The sequence below is a fragment of the Centruroides vittatus genome, unplaced genomic scaffold (genome assembly GCF_030686945.1).
Source record: "Centruroides vittatus isolate TY-2023 unplaced genomic scaffold, ASM3068694v2 contig_388, whole genome shotgun sequence".
In the NCBI taxonomy this organism is placed as follows: Eukaryota; Metazoa; Arthropoda; class Arachnida; order Scorpiones; family Buthidae; genus Centruroides; species Centruroides vittatus.
This window is the reverse complement of record NW_027122204.1, coordinates 1,548,530-1,572,686: the sequence shown is the minus strand read 5'-3', so window position 1 is coordinate 1,572,686 and position 24,157 is coordinate 1,548,530. Positions and strand designations below refer to the sequence as shown.

Genomic DNA, 24,157 nt, shown 5'->3' with positions numbered 1-24,157 from the left:
TTCCAACAGAGGACTGTCTACAGGATCGTGAAATGTTTCAAGGAGACTGGAGGGACTGTGGACCGTCCTCGGAGCAGTTGTCCAACCACCGTGACCACTCCGGAGAACATCAACAGGATGCAATGCTGGATTCATTGCAATCCGAAGGTGTCTATGCGCAAAACGGCCAAGAAGCTCCAAATCAGCAAGAAGCAAGTCCGTAATATCGTCAAGAAGAAGCTGGGATTTTGCAGTTACAAGATCGCCCGCGTCCACTTCTTAAATGAAGTGATAAAGGTAAAGAGGCTTGAGAAATCTCGCCGAATGTGTCGGCTGGTCGGCACTGGTCGCTTGAACAAGGTGCTCTTCACCAACGAGAAGATTTTCATCCTCAAGCCACTTCAAAACTGCCAAAACCATCAACAGCTGCTCAAGAAGGGTCAACAGAAGACTGCCGCTGCAAAAACCACTGGTCACAGCCATTTTCCAGCCTCAATCATGGTGTGGGCCAGCATCTGTGTCACTGGGAAGATGCCGCTGGTCTTCATCGAGCAGAACATCAAGATCCACGCTGCCATCTACCAGCAACGGGTCCTACGTGACGTATTGGAGCTGTGGGCATCACAGCACTTCGGGCCCAGAAGGATTCATGCTTCAGCAAGACTGGGCACTGGCATATTTGGCCCAATCGACAATTACCATCTGTGAAGAGCTCTTTCTGGGCTTTTCGGGCAAAGACGTTTGGCTGCCTAACTTGTTGGACTACTCAGTGTGGTCAATCCTGGTGCAAAAAATCTTGGGAACATGATATGCCACCATGGACCAGCTGAAAGCAGTGCTGACGCGTGCCTGGGACGAAATTTCGGTGGAAGAATGCATGACCATCGTTGGAACTTTTTGCAAGCGACTACGTAAATGCATTGAAGCCCAAGGAAGCAATTTTGAGCATTTGTTGTAAATTTTTTTGCTTATTGTTATTGTTATTCGTTAAATAAAACTTATTGTTTGTTTAGTTTTGTGAATTTATTTATTTGTACAGTATTTTTATACTGTTGAAGTATTTCAAAAAATTGACAGAACTTTTCACGCACCCTGTATATGTTACAAAAAAAAATGAGTAAATTTATTTGGATATTTGAAAAAAATCAACAATAAATATATTCATACACATTTGTTAAATAATTTTTTAACAAATGCTTCTGATCATTTATTGTTTATTTTTTTATATTTATAAAATACAATTATTTTTTATAACTAATTTTATATGCTTTTTAGTAATTATAATACATTTAAAAGCTTGGTGTGCTTTATTGTAATTACTTTTAATTCTTATTTATGTAGATATTAAAACAAATTTTCGTCTGAATATTACTCGAGGAAAAAGTAAATTGAAATAAAAATCTTTCACTTTTGTTATAAATACTGTGCATTGAAATTTTTTGTTTCATGTAACTTTATTATGCTATATCCATACCGTTCAATTATATATAATCCTTTTCATTGATGCAAGTAACTTTGAAATTGTATAAAAACAAAATTTATTTATCTAAAAAATAGAACAATATACACTAAACAATATATTTTCCTAATTTAATTTACAGAGAATACGATAATATTTTCACCTATTTTCATCAAGACTTTTATTCACCACATTTTATCTAACTTATATCTATGAACTTGTTCAATATCTGCATCAAGAATTATAATAATAATTTTTCTTTTGATAAAAAATATAACAATTTAACAATGACATTTCAGTTTTAAAGGAAAAAAAAGTACATCTGTCTTTAGTGAATGAAGTAATTTATTACAATGAAATAATATGACAACAGGTCATTGTATAGAAAATTAAGTACCTCTAAACAACTACCAGTGACAGGAACATAAAAAATGGTCATTGCTTAGGGATTATTATGTAAGCATTTCTGTTCAAAAATAAAGTTCTTGGAAAAAAATGGCCTCTGTTGGGACATAGCTGTTATTGTTGGTTTGACTGTCTGTTTTACTTAATTTAATGAGTTATGCAATTTCATTAAATAGCAAATTTCAATGGTAAAAAGCAGTAAAAAACATGGTATTTAATAAGACATGTATATATAGAAGATTACACTGTTTTTAAAATTTAATAGTTATTCTGGACAACCTTTTCAGGATATAATGATTTCAAAATAAATATAAATTCATTACTAGGATTGTGTATGTATATACTAAGTTTATGATACTAAATACAAAAATTAATTGCATGATTTTGCACAATTAATTTTAAGAAATAAAATAGTAATATCTCTTGTATCAAATGGTTAAAAGTTAACTTTTTAACTAACAAAGGTGAGAAAAATACTGAAATTAAAAAAACTATACCTGATTATTTATATACAAGATAACTCTAATTTCAAACTTACAATAGAAAATGCCAAGAAACAGATTTCTTTTTGCATGAAATAAAAATATATAAATTTATGGTATACCTGATGTATCTGCAATATTTATACAAGCACAATATCTAATGCATTAAAAAAATAATAATAATAATAAAAATTGAAACATTCTAAAAAAGCAATTATTATTTATAATTACTTTTATCAAAACAACATGATATAAAAAACAGAATTGTAACAAATGTAAAAACTAAAATGGTGTATACCATACAATGTAGAATAGATGGTTATTTCTTAGCAGTTTTCATTTGCAACTTTGAAATGCTAGTTGTTTATGCTTAATTAATCCATCTACATTTTATAATTTTAACCTTCAATATAAATTAACTGCATGATCCAAAAAGAAATTTAGATTATTGCAATGACCATTATTACTATTTACTGAATTAATGATGCTGAGAATCACTATCATCAACTTAATATATAACATATTCCCAAATTTGAACTCGTGTTTCTATAAAGTCATTATACCACTATAAAGATAAAGTAATTTTACAGAAGATGCCATAAATCTTTTTGGATACCTTGCACAGAATTAATATTTTATAAATTTAATGCATTAAAAATTAATCATTGTAAAATTTATAAACTGGAAAAGACATAATCATACAAATTTAAGAAAATTTATTGCTGAATGGCAATGCCATTTCCACATACAGTAAAACCTCTATTATCCGGACTAATTGGGGATGAAAGTAGTCCGGATAAGGAAAAATCCGGATAATCGAAAAAGTAATAATTGACAATGCATATAGTATGAATAATTTTTATTTGTCTAGATTTACATATAACTTCAATATTAAATTATTTTTTATTAAGAAATTCAATTAATGAATTTTGTTTAAAGCTAGCTGTTCTTTTTGAAGCTGCTAAATCACGAATACTTTTAAGACATATAAGTTGTCCTGAGTTACACTCTTCTTAGCTCTCAAACCACTTCATGGCGACATCTAAACACTGAAAAGCTTCAGAATGTGTAGGATCAATATCTCTTACTTCGCAAATCTCTTCTTCATCTTCTTGATCTTGTTCATCTGAGGCAGATATTTCTTTAATTATTTCCTCATCATTCAAAATTTGGAATCCAGGATCGTTCGCATCGCAATTTAACCACTCGGTTACATCTTCTTCGTCACATTCGGCACATATTGAAATTTGTGCTATTGCTTCCGCACTGTCTCCTATACCACTTTCTACTGTTACTGGAATTTACTAATGGTCTTTTCAAAATTTTGTTCCATGCATTCCATCACGTATGTACAGTACATAAATAGTGTCACAATTCACAAAGTGCAAATTAGCAAATTCGTACAATTTTTGTTTATTTTGAACAATCCGGATAATAGAGCTCTGGATAATTGAGGTTCTACTGTATATATTTTGCAAAATTTTTATTTACAAACAATTTTTATTTTTATAAAGTTTATTTAAATCATATTATTTTTACATACTTTCTACTTTTTAATAGAAATTTATAAAAAATTTTAAAAACAAAAAATCTTTTATGAAAGTAAATTTATAGCATCTCATTAACTTGCTCAGACTTTGTTCTGCCAGCTAGTATATCAATTTTGCATAATTAAAAATACTTATAAATCTATCCTAGTAGTTTATCTCTCTTACTTTACAATCACTCAATGTATGCTCCTCATGTTATATGACAGACATCTGATCAATAGTCCAATTCTTCCCACACTTCCTCTAACTGATCCCCTGTTATTTCTTCCACAGAGGGTAGTGATTCAATTTTTTGAATGTAGAGATTTTCAAACAGAAGTGACATGTAGATGATGCAAGTTTTGGAAACCTGGTTAACTTTGATCTAAACTGCAGGCCACTAGGTTCCTAAATCATGTAAATTTTTTATAAGTGTACATAAAAGACACAATCTACAACATGTCACTTATACCTAAACATCTCTACACTCAAATAATTGAATCAAGACTGTTGTGAAGAGAATACTAAGAGATCAGTTGGAGCAACTGTGGAAAGAATTGGATTATAGTTGTGACATATAACAAAACAAGCATGCAAGGCAAGAGATTAAACTTAGACAGTTTTACTTTTTGATTCACAGTATACATTTTTAAATGTTCAATAACCAAAATTATAAACATGTAAAATACCAATATTCTTTCCAAATAAATCTATATATGAATGGTTATAATACTATATATAATATTAAATGGCTAAGGCTATAATAAGGCATGGCTAATAAATATTATAGCCATGCATAAATTTTTGTCATGGCTATAATATTAGTTATTTATATTAAGATCAGTGAATGTATTTATAATTACAAAGTGCTCTGAAGATCATGTATTTATTCTTTTATGACTAGTGATTATAATAAATATTAAAAGTGTATAAATATATATAAGAATCTATACTAAAAATATTAAAATAATTTAATAAAATTAATTACAACAGAATTTCTAATTTATAGAACAATTTTCACACCTTAATAACCTTGTCTGTTGTCTCTTTCTTATGGATGGGTTTGTTTCAAAAGAGTGTGGTCGTTTCCGTTTCTTTCCAGTGGCAACGGCTGCTGCAGCAGCTACACCTACAGGCCCTGTTTTGATTTTGAAGTAATAATTATTTTTATAAATACCAATTAATAATTTTATTTTATATTTATGAATTAAAAATAATTTAACATAATTTTGTTATTTGATTAAACTAAAAATTAGAAATTTCCATTTTCAATAATTTACATTTAATATATGTAAGTATGCAAATGTTTTAAATATTTTAATATGCTAAAACAATTTTTATCATTTTGGTTTAATAATTGGGATTATTAGAAATAAAGCATTAAAAATTTCATAGTAAATTTACTGAAAAATAACATGTGTTGGTTTTTATTAAAGTAAATAGTTAAGAGAGATTATCTCTAATCTTTCTATACAGCATATTAATCCCTATATTGCCAACAACTATATTTAAATAAGATCAAATCCATAGCTACAATAATTGACATATCAAATATTCAAAGTTAATTTTTTTTTTTTTTACTTAAATTAAGATTAATGCATCTCAGTCTTAAATTATTTCTATATTTAAATAACTAATATTTAAAAATTTTTATATTAGTAATAATAAAATTTTACGTCATTCAATTCACCAACAATAATTATCAATAATAATTTACAAGAACTGAAATACAGTTTTGAAATAAATTCTATTTTGATATAATAAAATCATATACTTAAAAGAGACGTAAGAGAAATTAAAAGAAAATATCACCAGAAAAGTTGAATATATTCTCTCTTGAATGGATGCAAATAAAAAAGCTAACAACCAATACAAATTAGAGTGGTGTATCACAGAATTAATAGATTTTATGCCTTCATAAAAATTTAAATTTAGACAATTTTGTATTTTATCATTCTTGATCCAAATGACTACTAAAAATCAATTTCAGATTTCAACTTTTGTAGATTATGTCTCTGTATTAATTTTTTAGAGAAAGTATTATTTTAATCACAGATATAGCCTACTGAATTCTTTCCATGTTTTATAAATAAAAAAATGTTTAAATCTGACACAGATCTTTAACATAAATTTTAATAACATGTTGTATGTAGAAAGTTAACTCAATCTCTTAAAGAGTATCACATTGGCTAATGGAAAGGGTCTCCAAACATGGGAGAACAATGGTAATGCAACAGCTTGCTTGAGGAAAAATTTACAGACAGTACAGACTGATCTTCAAACTCCTGAAACCTTCCTTTAGCAAGTGAAATAAAAGTAAAACAGGATTTCAGGAAAGGAAACAGTCAAGCTCAAGCAGCAAATTTGAGTAGAATTCAAGTGTTGCCTAAAATTCATAAAGTCTGACAAAGGTTGATGGTGAGCAATAAAATTAATCCCCATAAGAAGAAATGAATCTTCAGTAACCACTTACATGCATTGAATAAAATTTAAGTAGCTTAAACAAATTATTCCCAATAAGATCAAAATATAAGTTTTAGTAAATGAACTAAGTTATGTATATTAATACAAATACGTTTCACTAACCTTGTATAGCTTTGCAGGTAAAAAAAAAAAAAAAAACTCAGAACGTATCACTAACGTTTTCAACCCACTTTTTAGGGTCTTCTTCAGGTGTTCTATAAATATTTTCTGGTTTTATTCTAATTTTCAAATTTCCCGTTTCCGATGTTTTCTATCCTCAAATTTTATTTTTTGAATCTTTTAAAATTTAAATATTCAAAAGATGTGTGCTTGAGCTAGTTGTTATAGTGCAAACGCACAATTTTAAAAGATTAAAAAAATAAAATTCGAGGATAGAAAACATTGGAAACTGGAAATTTGAAATTAGAATAAAACCAGAAAATATTTATAGAACAACTGAAGAAGACCCTAAAAAGTGGGTTGAAAACGTTAGTGATACGTTCTGAGTTTTTTTACCTAAGCTATACAAGGTTAGTGAGATGTATTTGTATTATCGCTTTGTTCACTGGATGGAGTTGACTAAGTTATATTATCTCTGATAATATTATGATATATTCTACAAAAATTGAAAGAAAATAATTTAGGATATCAAAATAGAAATAAGATGATGGCAATTCATATTTATTTTTGAAATTATCAAGAATAAATATGAATTTTTCAAATTTATATTAATTTTAGAATTCTACAAATCAACAATATCTAATTTTATAACCAACTTTACAAAATAAACTCTTTAAAACAAGCTTCATATCTGTGCTTAGTTTAGATAATTACAATACTTATTACTATGCACCATATTCATCTTCAAAAATTAAAGTTTATTTGTAGTAAAACAATTAAGAATAAATTTTAAGTGAAGTTAAAATTTATTTTAATTGTTAAAGTTAAAGTAATAAATAAAGTTAGACATAAAAGCCATTTGTTATTTAAAGAACATTAGTTATATATATATATATTTCTTTAATTTGAAAGCAGATCATTTATAATTATTAATATATTGAAAACAATAATATTTTTATACTTTCATATTAATAATTTTACCTGCAGCAGCCAATTGGGCTGTGACATCATCTGTCACTCCTGAAGATGATAACAAATCAGAATCATCAAATGATGGACTCTCTGGAGATGACGGTCCATCACTCATTTCATCGTTAACGATGATTGTGTGATTAACTGTTGAATTCATCCCAGAAGTTAAAATTGCTGTGGAATTCATCCTATATTTTATACAATTGTAAAATGAAAATTAATTTTATATACTGATATCAAAAGTTTAAAAATTATGAATATTTATATTGTTACATTAATGAAAAGTAAAAATCTTATAATTTGAAAAAAATACTACATTTAATATAATAAATTTTAAAATAATTTTTATTAGTTCAATTTAAGAATATTTTAAAACTTATTAGTGACAGGGTTCATTTGAATGGTTTTCATATTCAAATGATCACTCAAATGTGTAGATATTTTTACAGCTATATTCTTGCAATATCTTAGACATTTAATGCTAAGATAATATTGTAATCACTTCATATTTTCCACATTAAGCATAAAAATATAAAAGTGCTCAAACAACTTTTAAAAATCCATTATTAATAATGTAATACAATAGACCTCACTTATAATTGTAGATATTGTTATTAGTCAGTTAATGTTATCAAAATTAGTTTATCTCAATACATGCAAAAGGATGATAATAATTATAATTAACGAGTCTTCAAGTTATACATTTTTTAATTGTTTTAACATGTCCTTTTAATATTAAAATCAATAAAATCAGAATTTCACTAACTGTAATCATATTTACTTATTCCACTTAATGTTATCAATTGGTTATTATTATCAGTATAGATAGGTAAATCTCAAAGTTGATTACTAGAGTTTACTGTACTTTAGACATTATTGAAAATAAATTATTAATTTACTATTTCACTCTGATTTATGAACTTATTAAACATTAAAATTAAAGACAAAGTCTGCCCAAAAGGGACCACCATTTATTTTTCTTGCGTTCCAGACAACACATTCTTGCCAACTGACCTTTCTCTGTAGGCTACTTGTTGCCAGAAGTTTAAAAATGTCCATTTAAAAAACACAAAATACATCCAATTAAAATTATAGGTAATTTCTAAAAAAGGAACTGGTGACATACAGACTCGTTGCTTTTATCCATCCATACCTTCATTGGGATTGGATGGTATGGATGGATAAAAGCAACGAGTCTGTATGTCACCAATTCCTTTTTTAGAAATTACCTATAATTTTAATTGGATGTATTTTGTGTTTTTTAAACGGACATTTTTAAACTTCTGGCAACAAGTAGCCTACAGAGAAAGATCAGTTGCCAAGAATGTGTTGTCTGGAATGCAAGAAAAATAAATGGTGGTCCCTTTTGGGCAGACTTTGTCTTTAATTTTTAAAAAATAATTTTTCATCTGACAAAAAAATTAACAAACATTAAAATGTTTTCATTTAAATGTATGTTGAACCAGCAATTATTTATTGTGACAATATTGCCACATTGTCGGGCTGCAATTTTTAATTTACTTAAAATATATGCTCTCCACCTCAAATGCCTCTGTATATTATATGTTACCTTTAACAACAGAGTCATGCTGGTCATCTATCTAACACCTTTCAGGGAAAAATTTTTGAATTGAAGTAACATGACTTCCAATTTGCATGGACGTTTGTATATAGTTAATTGAGGCCTCCCACTCAAGGTTTCCATATCAGATCTCATCTTTTATCTATCTAATTTTGTTCTTGAGATTACGGAATGATGGACAGACGAACGGACAACAATGGGAATTTATAGGTCTACAGCGTTTTCAAATTGCACCCAAGAAGTCTAACTGATATCAATCCATACAAACCACAAAGAGTCAATCTAAAATCATTTAATTAGCCATTGATTTTTACAGAATGTGATAGGAAACTGCTCAACTATCTAATGTAGTACTTCCCAACAGAAAAAAAAATAATCTTTTTTGTAGACAAAAATAAAGATTTCAAAAGTAAAAATAATTTTTGGAGTAAATTTTCAATTCTAGACTACGGGATTTTTACAAATTTGTGAGCATTTTTTTTTACAGATTAAAAAGAACTAAAAGGACTCCTTTAATATCATTTAAATGATCGATTTTTATTCAAATGAACCCATCAATAAAATACATAAGATACAATATTAATTATTATTTATGTGATATGTTTAGGCACAATTCTCAAATCAATTATTTTAAACTCTATCTAATCTACAAACATCATTATTTTCAATATAACGAGTGAAATGCATACATATAAAGCAACAATTTGTTGTTTTTTTATTCTAAAATAGTCAACATGGACTTATCGGATTAATAGGACTATTACACTGGTGTATTGGTTATTAACATAAAGAGGAGCTCTTAATCAGAAATCAAAAAAGCTTTATTTTTTCTACAGGTGAAAAAATAAAGCTTTTTTGATTTCTGATTAAGAGCTCCTCTTTATGTTAATAACCAATACACCAGTGTAATAGTCCTATTAATCTGATAAGTCCATGGTGACTATTTTAGAATAAAATACGAGTTAAGAAAACAGTAAGACAAGTAAATTTACAATAATTTGTTGGTTTAAATCCTCTCCTGGGCAATTATTTTCTCAGATATATCAAAATTTAATTAAAGTTACTGTAAATTTATTAAAAACACTAAAAGATAGCAAACCTATCTGCACTTTACATGTTTATGGATTATTAAACTAACATAATTATTCTTTTTATAATCTGGAATTTTTTGAAAGTTATCTGATAATATTTGATATGTTCTACTGGAAAAAAATTAATCTTTTTTCTATATGATTTAATTTTGCTTTAGTTTGGTATCAAATTTGAATCATAATACTAAAACAGCTAGATGTAAATTTTATCCTTGTGTAGAGAACAAACAAAATATACAGATAATTTTTCTGCGAAAACAAAATAATTTTTTAAAAACAGAAATTGCCAAATTAATTTGTGTTCATTCCAGAGACATTTCTTAAGATTAAAACTTCAGAAGATTTTGGTAACTATTGGAAGATTAAAAGGATCTTGCAATAATTACCAAAATATTCAAAGTTAAAGTTTGGCCAAACAATGCTAGAATGGGCCACCATTATAGATCTGCCAACTGTTGACCTATCACTGAAAATGGAAGACAGAATTGAAAAGCAATCACAAAAAGCTTGTCATTGTGGTTATTTTTTCCTCTAAACTGGCAACATTGGGATTCTAAAATAATCTGGAGACATCTTTTTATTGAAAGTTTTGTGAGAAATAAAGTGGAAATTATTGCATTTTTTCTCTCATTTTAAAATGTTGTTCAGTTCAATAAATGTTTATCTTTAAAAGCAATAACTATAGCATAGTTCATGAAAAAAGTGGGTTCAACTTTAACCTCAAATATTTCAGTAACTACCGCATATTTGCAAGTATGTTACTCTACATTTTTTTCTTATCTTGATAAGTTCTATCACCCATTTCCAGCTTTTCCCAACACCCTGTATAGGTAGCTTTTTACTCTGTCATATATGATGTGATGTCTGGTCAGAGTTATCAAATTTTGTTTCTACACTAATATAAATTAGTATTCACTTTATAAGGACTTTTTAATTACTTGAATTATTACATTTGTATATGTTTTATTCTATTGTATTTATCATTTTTGTTTAAAATTAAAAATTGTTGGGATTAGATGAATACTTACTACACAATATTTTCTTTTTCTCTTGATAAATTTTCATTCTGATAAATAATAAATATTTCTGAAAAAGAAAAAATCGTTCAATGAAAATTATAATGTTAAAAATTAACATTTTAAATTTATTTTAAATACTATAGTTTTCTTAATATTAATGTTATATTATTAAACACACAATGCACAAAACCAACACCAGCACCATGAAAAGAAAAAATTTACAAATGTTTTTGCTTATGTGAAATAGATGTCATCAGGTAAAAATGATACAGAACAAAATGGCTAACAAAAATTGGATGTTTTTTCAAATGTTCCAACTGATTACGTAATTCGAATACATTGCATTTAAAATTTATATATTATGTTCAAGATATAATTTCAAAATATGTATATTATTTAAACAATAAATGAATAAATAATCAATTAATTTCACATTAATTATCACATGTAATTTAAATTATCATTAATGTGAATTTATGTCGACAGAATCTATTATTATTACAGTATATTATTATTATTTTTGTATTGTAGTAAAATGGCATTATAAATTGAATAACTGAATGTGCATAATTTTAATCCACACCTCTCAGAATTATGTGCCTTATCTGCCTTAGTCATCATGCTATCATGTTTTATATGGTATATGTCAAATTGCACTTTTCACCATACATTTAGGAACATTTAAAAGATTTTCCCATCCTGATACATAGATGGAGAATATGTTTCATCACATGAATGAGGTTCAGGAGAAATTAAAGTACAGTAGAGCATCGATTATCCGACTCAATTGGGGACTGGGGCTAGTCAGATAACTGAAAAAACGGATAACCAAAAGTATGAAAAAATACATTATTAGTATATTAGTATATCCCATGTAATTTGTATAGGGCTATTAGTATATCGCTATTAACCTACTTCGTGTTGAATTTTCATCGATGTTAAGCCTAACAAAATTTTTATAAAATAATAATTGTCACTATTGTATTGTTAAAAATGGTTTCTTTATTTTCCACAAAATAAAGACAAAATAAAAAATTAAGCATGGTTTAAATACTGGCCTCCCTTTCATGATCGAGCCAGTGTTGCCAGCTAAAACACACAAAAATTTAACAAAAATAATAATAAAGTAGCCAAGACATAGCCAAATATTGTAGCGCCATATCACTAGTGGACATTTGAATTTGCCGACTAGAACGCGGTCGGTTAACCGATGTGACGGTTAATCGGGGGTCGGAAAATCGATGCTCTACTGTAATAGTGAGAAAATTTGTGGTAGAAAAACTAATATTGTGGCAGTAGCCACAATATTAGTTTTGTAGCATAAAAAAAATGTAGCAGTGTCTCAGAAAAGCCTATAGACATTAACTGGGAAAATTTGCCAACATGAGAATCTTGTGTTTTAAAAGTTAACTTGAAATGTTTACTTTGTTACTGATCAGTTCAGTCACTTGTTGTCCCACTTATATGATTACGTGCTTGCAATAAGAACAAGTCAGTCTCATTTACTGAACCACAGTTTGAATTTTCATGAAAAACTGAAACTGAAACTGAACTTTAAAAGAACCAAACCAGAAAATCTGTTTTTATTTCAACACTATTCAATGGATAAAATTTTGTGTAGACTCAAATTAAAATGAAATATTCACTTGTAACCTTAACCTGATGTAGAGTTTCTCTGAAGTCATGAAATAAAAATGCAGAATTTGATATAAATTAATTCAATAAATATCTGAATAAAAAAAAACTCTATTGGCAAATTGTATCCTATAACTGGAAATTCTTAATTCTCATTCATTCCCAACAGAACATTTCATAAACAATGCTATCACTTGATCAATTTATAAATGAGCAGGCAATGGTAGTTGTTTTTGATACAGAACATTATTTGAAAATTATATTGATATTAGATATATATATTCTTGAATTCCTAATATATTTAAGATATAATTCAGAATTCAAGATTTGGATTTCTGTACAATATATATATATAAATAATTATCTGCCCAAGACCAGAAATTGGCATGATCCATGCTAAAATGTTCAAGTATATCAAACATTGTGAAGCCCAGTATGTATATAGAAACACAACCAAACAATTGTCTTAAATAATCGAGCTATAACTCTGCTAATTTAATGATTAATATTACATAATTTGCTAAAGCGAGGTAGATGTTAGAACATAATTTAAAACCATCTGGAAGAAAAGAACTGACCCGGGGTGGAGCTTGAAACCGCAAGAGGTTGCAGGTTCAAGTCCTGTGCGGTGTGCACGTCAGTTGCGCCACCTGGACCCCAAGCAAGCCTTCTAAATTATTTAATAAATTATTAAGATTATAATTACTAATTTAGTTACGAGATGGTGCCTAATGTCTACCTCTAGCAACAAATTACTTAATCATTAAATTAGCAGAGTTATAGCTTGATTATTTAAGGCAATCGTTTAGTTATGTTTCTAAAATGTCCAAATAATTATTTAATAATGATACAGTAACCAAATAATTATTTAACATATTTAATAATTAAACACACCAATAAGCATTTTGCAGCTTTAATGCATAACAAATTATTAAAATAATATGATTATAAAAAATTGATACATAAGATGCAAGTACAGTACATTTCTGTAAAATCTAATTCTAAACAGTTAATACTTTGTTATATTGGAATTGATAAATAGTGTATTAATTAGAAAAAGAGGAAAGTCTATGCATTTTATTTATGGAGTTTTAGATTATTTAATCCCATTAATCACAGATTCAAAAGTGAAGTCTATAAAATTCCTCCACAATTTTTATAAGAGGAAGTTGAAAGTTTTAGAATTACCATATTTTATGATACGTAAGATGCCACTTTTGTATAAAAAAATTACCCCCTGTGTAATTGTTATCTCCTATAGGCTAATAAATTTCCCAAATTGCCTTCAGTAAGCTAAGGTAACTTCTATCCAGCCAACTCTTGAATAAAAATGTTATTGGTTAATTAAACATATTGTTATTATTATTATTAGTTATAGCTACAGCAACTTTTGCATGTATTCACATAGAATATTTTAAAGTCCTCTTTTTCCCTGATAAATAAATGTGTGCATTCTAATTTTATTTTATTTTTTTACACTAGAATACAGTAAATAAAAATTTTGGAAATCAAGTATCATAGGAGTAGGATGGCTTAAATTAAATACACTAAATATTTTTTCCTGAATATTCTGTACTGAAATGGCAGTGCATCTTGTATGCTATAAAATATTGTAATTACAAAATTAGTGAGATTATTGAAATCTAAATATTCAAACATAAAATCAGAAATTTTAGTTAGTAGAAAACTGAGTAAATTTTATCAGATTATAAAAGATTCATCATATCTGTAGGATAAATAATGTTGGGTTGATAATGATAATATTAATAATAAGCACAGAGCCCAAATGGTTAGGAGCTGAAAGTTGAAATTTCGTACACAGTTAGGGTACGTCATGAGAACGTACACTAAGAAGGGATTTTTCGAAATTCCCCTGCGGGGGAGAGGGAAAGGATTAAGGCTTACCGTGAAGAACACGGCTTCTATTATACTATTTTAGATGCAGTTTTTTGCATTTTTGATGCGTTTTAATAGGGTATGCCATGAGAATGCACATTAAGAAGGGATTTTTCAAAATTCCCACTGCAGGGGGGGGAGACGAGAGAGTTAAGGATTACCTCGAAGAACTTGGCTTCAACTTTACTGTTTTAGACGTCTTTTTTGCATTTATGCAGGAAATCAAACATATTTTTAGACCTTTCTAAAAATTCTCAATGATATTTAGTGTTCCATCTTATATAAAGTTGACACAGGGAATGCATGCACATAAGTTTGCTTTATTCAAACTGTCTTAATGTTTAATTTTATATTTATGAATAATTCAGGAAGATCCATCTTATTTTTTGAATTTAGTAAACCTGAAGAAGAACTCAGAAGGGGTAACGAAATTATTTGATTTGTTATTCATCATTTAGTGGTACTATCCACCAGTTAGTGGTTGCTGTGAATCTTAATTATCGTTATCCCAGTGTGATAAGCAGATATCTAAAAATTTTCTAATTAGTCTTGGAAGAAGGGGGACCTAATTCTTGCACTTGATGAAAATGGGTAAGATCGGCTATAATCTAATAATCTTAATCTTTGCTATTGTTACTTTTTGTCTAAGCAACACTGGGGCTCATCTGCTCGTACTTAACATAATCCTGGCTCTATTCTTATATTACTTTCTTTACATACAAATAGTTGATTGAACAGAAGTACCAAATTATTGTAGTTTAGTTGAAAAATTGCAAGATTTAATGCTTAAAATTTTGGATGTAAATGCTAATTTTTGAAAACAATTTTAAATTATAATACACTAGTTTTGTCAAATTGCTATTGAAAAAAAAATATATATATATATATATTGATAACTTCAAAAATGTTGTGTTTTTAATTGCATAATTATTCTATTTTAAATAACTGAAATGTTTAATCTGTATTGTAGAAGTGAATGAGTTTAAATTGCAAAACTATAAAATGTGAGAAAAAAATTTGAAAATAGTTTTGTACCTATGAGGGCAGTTTTTGTTTCAACCTCCGATAGTCCATAAAACAAAGACAAGTGTAAATAACAAAATGAATTTATTACCAAAAGTTAGGTATAAACATGGTTACTTTTCGACATAATCACCATGAAGAATGAGGCACATCGTCATATCTGTGGCTAAGCTTTGCAATCCCCTCTTTATAGAATGTTGCTACCAGTGACTTGAGATGGGCTTTAACATTGTTTTAAGACTGTCAATAGTCTCGAACCTCTGCCCTCCTAGCCACCTTTTTAGTTCAGGGAAGAGATTGAAGTCACTTGGCGCTAAATCAGAGCTGTACGCCAGATGTTCAAAAAGTTTCCATTGAAATTGCTGAAGAAGCAGTTAGGTTACAGCAGCACTGTGAGCTCGGGAATTGTCATGAATCAGAATAATTCCAGAAGTCAACATGCTTCTTTTTGTTCTGAATGACTCTCCACAGTCATCGTAAAATCTTGCAATAAACAGTTGTATTAATTGTAGTTCCCAGTTCCATAAACTGAACAAGCAACACACCTTTTTGGTCCCAAAACACAGTAACCATAACCTTCCTGTTGTTGAAGGTTTGTTTGAACTTTTTCGAATTGTTTGGTATGTTTGAGTGCATCCATTGTCGCGACTGTTGTTTTGTTTTGGGGGTGACATAGTGAAGCCAAGTCTCATCTCCAGTCACAATTGATGTCAAAAAATCATCACCTTCAGTCTCATAATGGGTGAAAAATGTCAGTGATGCTGTCATTTGGCAACTTTTGTGGTGATCAGATATCATCTTTGGAAACCCATCAAGCACACAGTATTTTGAAGCAAAGGTGATCTGTTATGATCCTGTAAACAGATAATCTTGAAATTTCAGGAAATCCCGCACACAACTCACTTACGGTAAACCTCCTTTTTTCTGAACCACTTTGTCAACTTGTTGAACAATGTCTTCTGTTGCAACAGACTTGCGTCCTTGTCTCTCTTCATCATAAACAGTGGTTCAGCCTTCTTTAAATTTCCTACACCATCACATAAAGTTTTCACCATATATATCCAGCTCATTCTTTGATGAATTTCCACAGCACTATTCCTTTCTGCTTGAAGAAATCTAATTACACTATGACACTTGCACTTAGTGAGAAAGTCAATTGTAGCAGCCATGTTTACATGCCTGCAATTAAGCTCACAATGGCAAAATGACATTGGAACTGGCAGTGGCTATAGTGGAGGAAATGCGCAATCACCCTCCGCACATACCTGCCTGCCTTCATTCAATTGGCTGTTTACCTGCACGATCAGAGGTTGAAACGAAAACTGCCTACATAAATTTGAATGGAGAAATGTAATACAATTTGATGAAGACGATTTGTTAAAAAAAAAAAAAACAGTTCAGAGTTAAGATAATCTGTTGATATTTCTGAAAACTGAAAAACAACTAAGGTTAACCAAGTAATAACATTGAATTTAACTAAAATACATGTTGAGAAACACTTAATATATATATGTATAATTTTATCATTTATTAGATAGATGTATTGTTTTATGTAGTTGGAATTAAATACCTAAATAAAATAGAATCATAAAGAAGTAAAAAACTTTAAACTTTTATTGTAGCCTTTAGTTCTGTAGAACTTTGGAGAGCTTTATCCTATTTTGAACTAATTTTGTAATATTTTGCTTATTTAAAAAAATTAATTCATAATTGATCTATGCTATTTTTATAACTTTGCTTTTAATATTTAAAAATCTTCCATTATTATATAATTTATATAAAACAATTAAAATTTAGTAGATTGAACTTCAGTTGACATAATCAATATTAATATTGTGTTTGCATTTTTGAATAATTAATTAATATAATATTATATAAACCATATTAACACTTTCCCTTGCGATAACCATCTAACTTCTGTATGGAAAAGAAGAGATTTTTTATTTTCGTCCATTTCATCATATAGTTTAGCAAACAGCCTGTTCTGTAATGATTGGCTTTTAATAAAATTAACCAACTTTACAACTTCACAAAGAATTTGATTGAGATTTTCTGGCATATTTTTTGTGACAAGAGCGTGTCTGTGAAGGAAGCAGTGCATCCATTCCACTCTTGGTATAATAAGACAATCTCTTAACATTTTCATTAATTCACTGTTCTTTCCTGTTATTACCTTTGCACCATCACTACATACTGCAATACATTTTGTCCAATCTATGTTAGTATAGTTTCTTGTAGCTTCATAAAACACATCAAAAAGACATTGTCCTGTTGCATGACCTGGTACTGTTTTGCAAAACAACATATTTTCTTTGAGTGATGTGTCCCTATCGCATTCATACCTCACAAAACATAACTGAGACATGTTTGCTACATCTGTTGATTCATCAAATTGAATACTAAAAAATTCACTTGAACTCACTTGCTGAATTATCTGATTGTGAACATCAGCAGCCATGTCATCGATTTGCCCTGATATTGTGTCGTCAGAAAGCGGAATGTTTTTCAATATTTTTGCTTCTTCCACACCTATTAAAACAGTGATCATATCAACTGCAGCAGGCAATATAAGGTTTTTGGCGATTGTATGAGGTTTGGACATCTTAGCTACTCTTAATGCTACGAGATAAGATGCTTCAAGTACACTTTTATCAGTATGACTTAAGTTATAAATAGAAGTTTGTTGATTTCTCAAAGTATGTAATTTTCTTTTGAAAAATTCCAAAGGTTTGTTTTTATGAGCCGGATGTTTAGTTTCCAAGTGTTGAACTAATTTTGATGGCTTCATGCTTTCATTGGAGAGAACTTGAGAGCAAACAACGCATTGTGGCTTTCCATCCAATGAGGCGAAACTATAATTTAAATAACTGTCATTATACAACCTTGTCTTTTTACCAACTGATTCACTGGATGTAAATGGCTCACTTCGTTTTTTCACAAATTTATCCATTTTGCATTAGAAATTAAAAAAAAAACAATTCAGTTTTACAGTTGACTACACACTAAAATAAAAGCACCAGATGCACACTTCACATTCTAAACTTAACTGAAGTGGTGGAATCACCAGTGCCTCTTTTTATAGTGACAGCATGACTTGTTCAAATGCATCCATATGCATGTTCAAACATGCTCTCACAGAGAGTATTATAGGAGATCAAATTACAAAGAGCACGTACATATCAAGTTAGAACTTGTAAATTGCTCATGTATGTACACATCATACATGCACGTTCATACCCATCACTATAAACGCAACAACATAAAATAATAGGAATAGTTGTATTACATTTTTTATACTGTCGGCATTTTCTTAATGTATAAAATTAGTGCAATGTGATTATATAATATTTTTAAAAATTTACATTTATAATTACAGTCAAAATTCAATTATAATAGTAAGGCTTACTGTTATTATTCCTTTGGGTGGGAGGTCACAAAATATTAATTTTATTTATATTTACTATTTGGGGTCGTGGAGCTAAGAAGGTTGAGAATCACTGACTAAATGTGTCATTTGTTGCAAATGACAATATCACCAGATCATTCTCAAACAAAGTTTTGTATGTATCTCAATTATTTGTATTTATGTCATTAATTCTTACTGTTTAAACTATTTTAGTTTAGTACTGCACACAACTGAATATCAATTTCAGATGTGAACAAAGGATAACACTAATACCAAAGTTTGACTACATAATAACAAAATTAGTATTTTGATTTTTGTTTATTTCTTAATCATTTACTTGTTTAAATAAATTTAAAAAAATATTTTGTAGAATAATTTTGAAAGAACTCATTCAACTTTAAAAGTAATAAAATCATAATAGTGCATAAAGATCAATAACTAACATTTACTTTTTATGGAAATTGATTTTGAAAATGTTTTAGACTTTATTAATTACATAAATTGAAAAATAAATATTAGTTATAATTACAAATACCTTACACATTAAGTAAATACACATTCGAAAACCTTTTGATGATTAAAAAAATATTATCATAAAACAAATTTACAATTTAATCATTACATCTGTAAATAATTTAGACAATTATTTTAAAAAGTTCTATAAATAAATGAATCATTTCAATAATTAATTTTATATCTTTAATTTTTACTTAAAAGTGTTTAATTAATCTTCCAAGAACAATTTACTGTACTTACAGAAAATTAGTTTCTTTTTAAAATAAATTATTCTGTTTTAAACAACTTAAATATTTTTTTATTTATATCAATATTTTGAAGAAAAACTAAATTAAAAGATAACATTCAATTTCATCTAACATTTTATTTTATGCATTTATTGAAAGTTTTTAATATTATATTTATTTCCATTTGAAATTCAATATGAAAAGTATTATTATGCTTATATGAAGTGTAAATAAAGGCTTAAAACCGATAATTCTGATAAATGTATACAAAAAAATTAATTAAATTTATTATTTCAACTTGTTATATTTTCAAAATATTGCATTAAATAAAAATTTTTTCTTATTAGTGACATAAATATTTTAATTAAAACATTACATTACACAATTTAATTACATATAAACCAAGCCCACAGTAATAAACAAATGATAATAAATATATATTTATAGCCTGATTAAAAATCTGGCAATATTGCTTATTTATTATTATATAATTTAATTTTATTTAAAACTATGTAAAATAATAAATTTATTATAAATTTCAAGAAAAAAACTTTTAAACATTAATTACCTGAAATAAAATAATAAGGATGGGAGATATAGCTTTACATGATACTGAATAAAGTTATGACATATATGATTTAAAAGAAAAGGTACTTCCTGAAAAGAAAAAAAATTAATATTGAACTTTAGTACGTAACATTTCTTATTATAAATTATATATATTATAATATTTAATAGACAATTTAATTACAAAAATTAATTACGAAATAAAAAGTTTATACCTCTAAAAAATTATATATGAAGTTTAATAAAAATCAAGTTTGTATTTGTAAATTATACATACATTATATTATGAAAAATTTGTATACATTCATTAATCCAAAAGTATTGTATGGATTAATGTTCAGATTAACATGATTACAAATATAATAAAAGAGATCGAGAAATATTATAGACAAGTATGAATATATTTTTAAAAATCTATAATTATTTTTGGCTGAAATATTTAGCAGTAGAATGAACAAAAGTGCTTCGAATTAACGAGCATTCTCTGTACATTTAATTCAGTTTTAATTTTGCCATTGCATACAACAAATAAATAAAACACATTTCTCATTAGAATTAATAGTAATAAATTCATCAGCATCATCATCAACCTCATCTACATGTTTGTTAAGCTTTCAATTCATCAAGTTTTCTAATTATATTTTCATCAAGTGTATTTTGCTATTGCTTAATTGGGTTACTCTTCACAGGACACTTATGAATTTAGTTATTATTAGAAAAATTCTTTATATATATTCATTTATGAATTTTCTGATTATCAATACATTGAATTTTAAAGAATACATTTAAATTAAAACTGAACACAATTCAAAAATGATTATCAATTTTTTTTTTTAATAAATGTTAGCAAAGCCATATTAATATAACTCATTATATATACTTCATTAACTAGAAAATGATACCAATATTCAACTAATGATTTTGGCATTTCTAAAAACAATAACGACTTTTATATTCAAATTTCAGTTTTTAATTAAATTACAAAAAAAATATGCCATTAACATATATTAAATCAATTACACACTGAAAAAAATTTATTAAAAAAATATTAATTAGAAAACAGAAGCAGTTTCAATGAAAAAACAGTCATTTAAAGTTAGGAGTTAGGCAGTAAATCAAGCATAGAATTCTTTGTAGAAAATAGAGAACTCTGTTCAAATAAAGAATTAATTAATTCTGTTATCTTAAATATTACATTCCATTTAATCAATAACTAAGATAATTAAAATATATTAATATTGCATTTACTATATTTTAATTAGCCATATTTTTTTTAACCACTGCAAAAAAATATTTAATATAATATTAAATTTCAGTTAATCTAATTAAAAATTACTTTATTTATTTATCCAATTTTTACAGATTCAATATCATAATACTCCATTTAAATATTAATATATTTAGCAAATTTAAATTTGTTAAACATTAATATTTAAATATATTATTCTAATTACTTAAATTTACTGATTAGAACATTGTTTTTGTTTTCTTTCTTTTTTTTAAATGAAATAAAATAAATAAATCCTTAATCATTATCACAACATTCTTTTAAAGGTTTACACGAAATTAAGCAGAAAATCCCAAAATATTTGTTTTAATATTTGTTAATCACAGATTTTCACAATTAAATAAAATTAATTAAACATGTGTTCGTATATAATCTGTTTATTAAAATTAACGTTCCATTTTAGATGATTTCTAAGCCATTTAAAAGCTAAATTTTATGACAATTGTTAATGGAATTTGAAGTAAATTGAATACGAAAAAAAACATTACATTTTAAAAAATATTTTAATTATAAAAAAAGAAAGTATATAAATGAACGACAAGTGATGTAAAGAAGAAAAATAAACTGAAATGCATCCGGGTACCGTCATCCTTCGGCTCCCAATCGATAAGTTCGTTTTTTCCTAGGCCAAATGTGTTATCAATCGATAGGTAACGTTTGTTGGCCCTTTCTACTCGTTCATTCCGTGTAAATTGTCCGGAATTCAATTTTTGATAAGAGGTGGATTTAATTAACACTTACAACGAGCGTTTTGTCGCATCCCCCCTTTTAAATCTGTTTATACCTAATTGTTAAAAACATTGGGGAGTAAAATATTTGAAATTTTTGACACGAAACTGTTTTGAAATTAATAAATATCCGCTTGATTGAAAAATAAATATTCTGTTGGCAATTGACGTAAAGTTAATGTAAAAATTTTAATAATTAATACATTAGATAAAATTAATTAGTATAATTAGTACATTTAAAATATTTAAATAGTGAACATAATCTACGAGTAAAGAATAATTTCAATATGATATTTAATACATACATACGTATGTGTAAAGCATGTATCAAGTTATAAATTTACATGAAAATATCTTAATTCTACGTGTATTGTTAAATTGATAAAAGAATTTAATAACATTTATTGAACTAAATTTTAATGGCAAACGGATATTTTCTTATACTTAAAAATTATAATGTATATTTTTCAACATTTTTTACCAATAATAAAATTTTATTTTCGATTTTGATATATATTTTAAAACGTTTTGCTGCATAAAATCCGTTATTAAATCATCATCACAAATAATGTAAAATACATAAGGGTAAAATTCGCAAAAATTATTAATATTTGATTGCAATAAAAACCTGGCATACAATACTACAAATTATCACATCTGTAAGACTTTGCATATAATTATTGATAATATTCTAACACTTTTTTCCCCCTTAAATATCGCTTCTAGTTTAACGAGTAAGTGTGAAAAAGGCGGGGAATATGTAGCAATTAAATGAAACATTTCACCTGAAATTTAATACGAAGGAGACTATATACACTATTTAACCAAGTCTTATTTCTTTCCCTTAGTCTGAGCGATTTTGCAGGGATACAAATATAATAAATCTTTCCAAAAATAGTTAAACTGCAAGAAAATTGCAAAGTTAAAAAGTATACTGTATATATTTTAGCTAATCTTTTATTTTTGTTCTAACAATAAGAGCAACAAACATTATTTCAATATCGTAAACAGTTTATTTTGTCAAGATTAAAATAAACATTAATAAATAAAGCCTAATTTTAAAATTACGTTATTGTTACGTAACAGAAACATCGTAAATGTTTCACTTTCAACAATTTAATAATAATAAACCGTACAAAAAAGTAATTAATTTCAAGACTATAAATTATACAGGCCTACACAGAAAATTTTTCACTTTTATTATTTAATTTTAATTACTGGAAAATACATTAAAAAAAACTTTTAAAAAAATAAGAAAATTTTTGCCAGGAAAAAAAAAACTCATCACAAGGATAAAACCAAATTAAATTCCTCTTAATTTTTTAAAATTATATATTTAATTGAATAATTGCATAGAGTAATTTAAATTAATAATAAAAAAATTGTCTTTTATTTTTAAATTTTAAATTGCTTCTTGTCTATTTTTTACTAACTGTAAAAAAAAATTTGAAAATTTTAATATAATGTATGTATTTTTTTAAGATCTTAAGTACTGGAGAGAGGCTTAAAAGGCTTGAAATATATATTGGAGAATAAAAATAAAGAGAAATAGAATGAAATTTTGGGTAATTGTTCTGTCTCAGGTTTAATAAGTGTGTATGTATGATGTATGATTTCGGAAATGTAGGATTTAATACTATTAAAAAATTGTGTTAAAAATGAACTTTTTTAAAATCAATGTAACATTGTCATTTGTTATCCATTGTGTATAATTTGAATTAAAAGAATATTTACGTAATAATAAATAGCATTAGTCACAGGTTTATTTAA

The 24,157-nt window shown here is 27.1% G+C and overlaps 2 protein-coding genes across 4 annotated transcripts in view; both read right to left on the bottom strand.

The window, feature by feature from the left end:
• The window catches only part of LOC136975792 (DNA-binding protein P3A2-like), a 32,287-nt gene that overhangs the window by 7,159 nt on the left and 971 nt on the right, over positions 1-24,157 (bottom strand). For all 3 annotated transcript variants that reach the window (XM_067270913.1, XM_067270915.1, XM_067270914.1), the window contains exons 2-5: positions 20,373-20,461; positions 11,111-11,168; positions 7,419-7,597; positions 4,878-4,992 (exon numbers count right to left, since the gene is read on the bottom strand). In XM_067270913.1, the coding sequence (XP_067127014.1) occupies positions 4,878-4,992; positions 7,419-7,596 (293 nt within the window). In that variant the 5' untranslated portion in view covers position 7,597; positions 11,111-11,168; positions 20,373-20,461. The remainder of the gene's footprint in view (positions 1-4,877; positions 4,993-7,418; positions 7,598-11,110; positions 11,169-20,372; positions 20,462-24,157) is intronic.
• LOC136975817 (SCAN domain-containing protein 3-like) lies at positions 17,526-18,605 on the bottom strand. Its single transcript, XM_067270963.1, has one exon. It carries the CDS (start codon positions 18,603-18,605, stop codon positions 17,526-17,528), a length of 1,080 nt encoding a protein of 359 aa, XP_067127064.1.